Source organism: Aethina tumida, chromosome 1, assembly GCF_024364675.1.
Source record: "Aethina tumida isolate Nest 87 chromosome 1, icAetTumi1.1, whole genome shotgun sequence".
Taxonomy (NCBI): domain Eukaryota; kingdom Metazoa; phylum Arthropoda; class Insecta; order Coleoptera; family Nitidulidae; genus Aethina; species Aethina tumida.
Window position 1 is genome coordinate 14,033,005 of NC_065435.1, and position 4,526 is coordinate 14,037,530.

The following is a 4,526-nucleotide window of genomic DNA, read 5'->3' on the forward strand; positions in this document are numbered from 1 at the left end:
TCTGTATATTAAAAATATATTGGAAAATATTAATTATAAATTATTTTATATATTGTGTATTTCTTTTGTATGTTTGTAGTTAAGTTGGAAGTATACGCATGATATTCAGAAATTTTTTATTCAGATATATAATTAGTATGGCACACAGTATATACATGTATGTATATTATACAAAAATACTACTAACTATACATAACGCAATTCAGAATTTCCCTACTGCATACTATTGTGAAAATAAATGAAACACGCAGGTTTTAATAAAAGTTTAAATAATAATAAAATAATTCTATTATTTGAAAACTGTACAATTTTAATAAAACCAAGTTGGTAAAAAAACAAGAAATGAAAAAGTATCAATTTAAGCTTTGCTATTTTAAAGCCATAACTAAAAAATAACAATTGCAATGAAAATCAAAATGTAAACGGGAATTTCTATGCAGTGGTAAATTCTTACTGTCGTTAAACTACATTTAGCTCACGTCCCTTCTTGACCGGAGCACGGGAGGGCGGAATAACCACAGTAAAGCCGTCGAGATAGAACGGGAAGGCGAAGCACATCTTGATGTGATCTTTGCTATTGAATTTTTCCGCAAACTTAACGGAAAAACCACTGTTTTCCTCTCCCTTGGCAGGGATCAAATAGCCCTCGCATATGAAATAGCTGGCGATGTACAAGGTCTCCATGTGTGATATTTTCGTATTGGATGTCTCGGACCAGATATCAACCAGCGTGTTCATACTCAGTGGCCTGCCATAGCGACCCAGGATGGCGTGGAAGTCATGTAGTACGGGACACACGTCGTACCACACCGTCAGGAATTCGACTGTGTCGTCAGACCGCGAACGACAAACGTCACACATGTTCCGACATATTTCTGTGACGTACTCTTCGGCGAAATACTCGGCCAGGCATTTGCGACGGCACCTAAAATAAATATGTCAATTTAGCAAGCAAATACACCTTTCGTGCTTTGTTATTACGAGTTCACGTAGGTGCAGTAACGGAGCATTTGTATGTACTCAGTTGGGTCCCTATATTCATTCATGCATTTTGCTAGCTCATCGAAAATGTCCTCTATAGTGTACAACAGCAAGCTCACGCCTTTCCTGCCTCCTCTGCCACTCCTGCAGCTCTCTTGGTAGAGGACAGACAAGTTCTTTGGGGTTGACGCGTGAATGACGAAGTATGTGTTCTTAAAATCTAGAAGAAAAATGAATGATTTTGGTACTATAGTGTTATTAACTCACCAATTCCCATGCCCAAAACTGATGTGGTAACGAGTATGTCATCAACACCACTGATCCAGTCCTTGTATATACTCTTCTTGATTGCCGAGGATAGCCCACCGTGGTAAGCTCTGGCATTTATTTTCGCTTCCCTCAAGCGACGAGCGAGGCCAACACAATCATCATCGTTGTACACGAATATCAACCCCGTTTTGTTGGGAGCAGTTGCCAGGAGTGAAGTGAAGAAACCAACTTGATCCTCAATGGTGTCTGGTCTGTACAAGGTCTAAAACACAAGTCCATTAAATTGAAAGCATACCTTTTGTAGGCTCCTTATTTACCCTGTAGAATATGTTGGCCATATTAAAGGAGGCTGAAACCTCTACAGCTTGTGTTAGACGTAGTAATTCTTTGCAGTCCTCCACCACCTTCTTGGGGGCCGCAGAAGTCATCGCCAAAATGGGGACGTTTGGTAATCGTCTCTTTAAGGTGTAAATGTTTATGTACTCCTGTCGGAAGTCATGGCTGTGCGGTGAACAGCACTGCATTTCATCTGCAATAGAATTTTAATTATTACCCTGATTGTACGTACATATTTAAAACTACCTACCAATTACAATTCTATCCAAGTTGTTAATTTCGTAAGCAGTGTAAAGCTTATCCAGGAAATTGTCCCTGGTGAACACCGACGGTTTGACGTAAAGAATTTTGAACAGGAGAGGCTTCCTGCCAGTCATGAAGTTCTCGATTATGTCCATATCATGACCCGATGTTCCCTCAATCACACCAGCACAGTGTATGTTCAGGCTACTCATGAGGATCAGCTGGTCGACGATTACGGCATCGTTCGGCTCAATGACCAACGTGAACATGCTGGACACGGACGCAGGAAGCTGGAACGTAATGCTTTTGCCCACGGAAGAGGGCACGACTGCCACAACGTCCATTCTGCACATAGTGAAATTAATTATTTCAGTTTGCTGTCTACGGAAGTCGGAAATGTGGAAGGTGTCCTGCAGGACTGTTCTGAACCTTCTTGTCCATTGGAAATGCTGGTTCAGCCACACGGAGGCGTTGTAAGTGGACAACGACCTTGTCGGGTTTTGCTTGATGAACTCTAGTTCCTTCACTGCGCCATAGTATCTTCTCCTCATGTACCTCAATCCATCTACGATTTGGCGGCATTGGAGTTCCTTATCCGAAAGTAGCTTTCGCACTGAAAAATTACAACATTATATAAAAAACTGCAAGATTAATTAACTAAACTGTTTTGTCATTTTATTTATTTATTATATTTTATAGAAAAGTAAAAATATCTTCAACTTTTTTCTTAGAGCAACAACTGAAAGTATTGAAATGTGTACTGAAAATGGCCAGGATATCAAACTTGAAGTTGAAATTTTGTATTGAAGATTTTATTTAGTTAATTGCAAACAGAAATTGAGACAACTACGACATTTTTTATTATTTTGTTTATAGTAGAAATTCAGGAGGAACCTTCACACAGCTCCTGAAATTTAAATTTCACAAATGGTTTTTTCTCATATTTTCACAACCTTTGGTGCAATTGTCTTTAGATTTGGTATGCTTTATCCTAAAATACATGCCTCCAATATAATGTAATAAACTTTTTTCATATTGTTACAGTGGCATAGGTTCCGGGGTGTTGTCCCCTATTTCTCGTCCTATTTTCCTCGCCACTGAATATTTTTTTAAAACTATTAAGCTTCTCATATTATTTGTATAATTTAGAACAAAAAATGTACTCTTGATTAATGTTGGTTATCACAGCCTTTTTTAAGATTTTAGTTTTAATGTTTGAAGAAAATTAATGTGAAAATCTGAAATATCTCAAAAACGGCTCCGATAATTAATGTTAATCAAAGTATTATTTTTCTTTAAAATTATGCAAAAAATATGAAAAGCTTAATAGTTTTAAAAAATAGTCAGTGGCGTAGAATATAGGACGAAAAAAAGGGGAAAACCCTCAGAATTTACACCTCTGCAACAATATGGAAAAAGTTTATCATATTGAATTGTAGACATGTATTTTAGAATAAAACATACCAAATTTAAACACAATCGGACCAAAGGTTACAGAAATGAGGAAGAATTTTTGAAATTTAAATTTGAGGAGCTGTATTTTCTTCAGGAGAAACTTTTAGTTAGATTTTCTTCTGTCGTCCAATAAGTGTTCTAACTGCTCCCGAATTTTGATCACCTATTTTACAAATACCATGTATATAATGTGTTACCAGAAGTGTGTTAAATTCAATTCTCTCACCACCTAGTTAATCAAAGAATTTAGTTGTAAAATGTTTTTAATACAGTGAAATAAAAATTAAATTTTCTATTTCAACGTATTATTTAATATTGATGTTGAAGGTCATTTCCTGATTTTTTCCAAAAATCAAAAATTTTAGGACAATTCTCTCACCACCTAGTTAATCAAAGAATTTAGTTGTAAAATATTTTTAATACAGTGAAATAAAAATTAAATTTTCTATCTCAACGTATTATTTAATACTGATGTTCAAGGTCATTTCCTGATTTTTTCCAAAAAGGACATACTGCGTTATTATCTGAAATAATCGACTTACACAAATTCTCGTCGCCGTCGTCATCCAATCCGGCCTCGGCCTGCTCGGAGAACTCGTCGAGGGTCACCCACGACTGCGGCTGCACGGCGAACGTCGTACCTGCCGGCAGCTTCAGCCATTTGATGGCCATATGCGAATCCCCTTCGCTGCTTCGTCCCCCACACGGACACGCATTCGGCCCGTCGTTCGGACGGACTTCGCCCGGCGTTCCGGTGCACCAGCACAGCTTCCGTCCCACCATCGAGACGAAACGGGGTCTCTTGGTGCGGCTCCGGGTAACGGGGCCCGAATATTTGGCGCACGAGGGCCCCGGAGTGTTCTCCTTATCATCGTTGTCGTTCACGGAGTCCGACTTACGCTTTGCGCTAGTGCTCGGTTGATCCTCCATCCTGGCCACGCCGTATCACAAACTCTAATGGTGGTCTAACGGACTTTTCGGTACTAGTTGCGCTCCCTGTTGTTCAGCCTCGTGTGGTCGCGAGAATGGCGATCTGCTCTATGACTTGCGAAATTTCGGACCTCAACGCCTCCCTCCACCAACAACCACTACTGAAACAATCAAATTATGGTCTAATTAGTTGGTCAAAATAAATCACAACGCGACATTAATATTAGGCGCTTATGTGGATTATTCATAGTTATTTATTTTTTAACTTGTGTTTAATAAAAATTAATAAATATATAGTATATATATAGTTT

General features: G+C 38.4%; 1 protein-coding gene across 1 annotated transcript; it reads right to left on the bottom strand.

The window, feature by feature from the left end:
• Positions 1 to 380: 380 nt before the first annotated feature.
• LOC126264329 (putative ATP-dependent DNA helicase Q1) lies at positions 381 to 4,215 on the bottom strand. Its single transcript, XM_049961826.1, has 6 exons — positions 3,828 to 4,215; positions 1,838 to 2,443; positions 1,569 to 1,780; positions 1,249 to 1,513; positions 982 to 1,201; positions 381 to 925 (listed from the first exon to the last, which is right to left on the bottom strand). The coding sequence occupies exons 1-6, from the start codon at positions 4,213 to 4,215 to the stop codon at positions 460 to 462; spliced, it is 2,157 nt and encodes a 718-aa protein (XP_049817783.1). The 3' UTR covers positions 381 to 459.
• Between the last annotated feature and the right edge of the window lie 311 nt (positions 4,216 to 4,526).

Excerpts from the sequence above, each read along its gene's own strand:
- LOC126264329 (XM_049961826.1), bottom strand. The coding sequence starts at position 4,215 with ATGGAGGATCAACCGAGCACTAGCGCAAAGCGTAAGTCGGACTCCGTG. Across the intron at positions 1,514-1,568 it reads TGGCCAACATATTCTACAGG|ACCTTGTACAGACCAGACAC; the intron begins GTAAATAAGGAG and ends CTTGTGTTTTAG. Across the intron at positions 1,202-1,248 it reads AGTTTTGGGCATGGGAATTG|ATTTTAAGAACACATACTTC; the intron begins GTGAGTTAATAA and ends TTTTTCTTCTAG.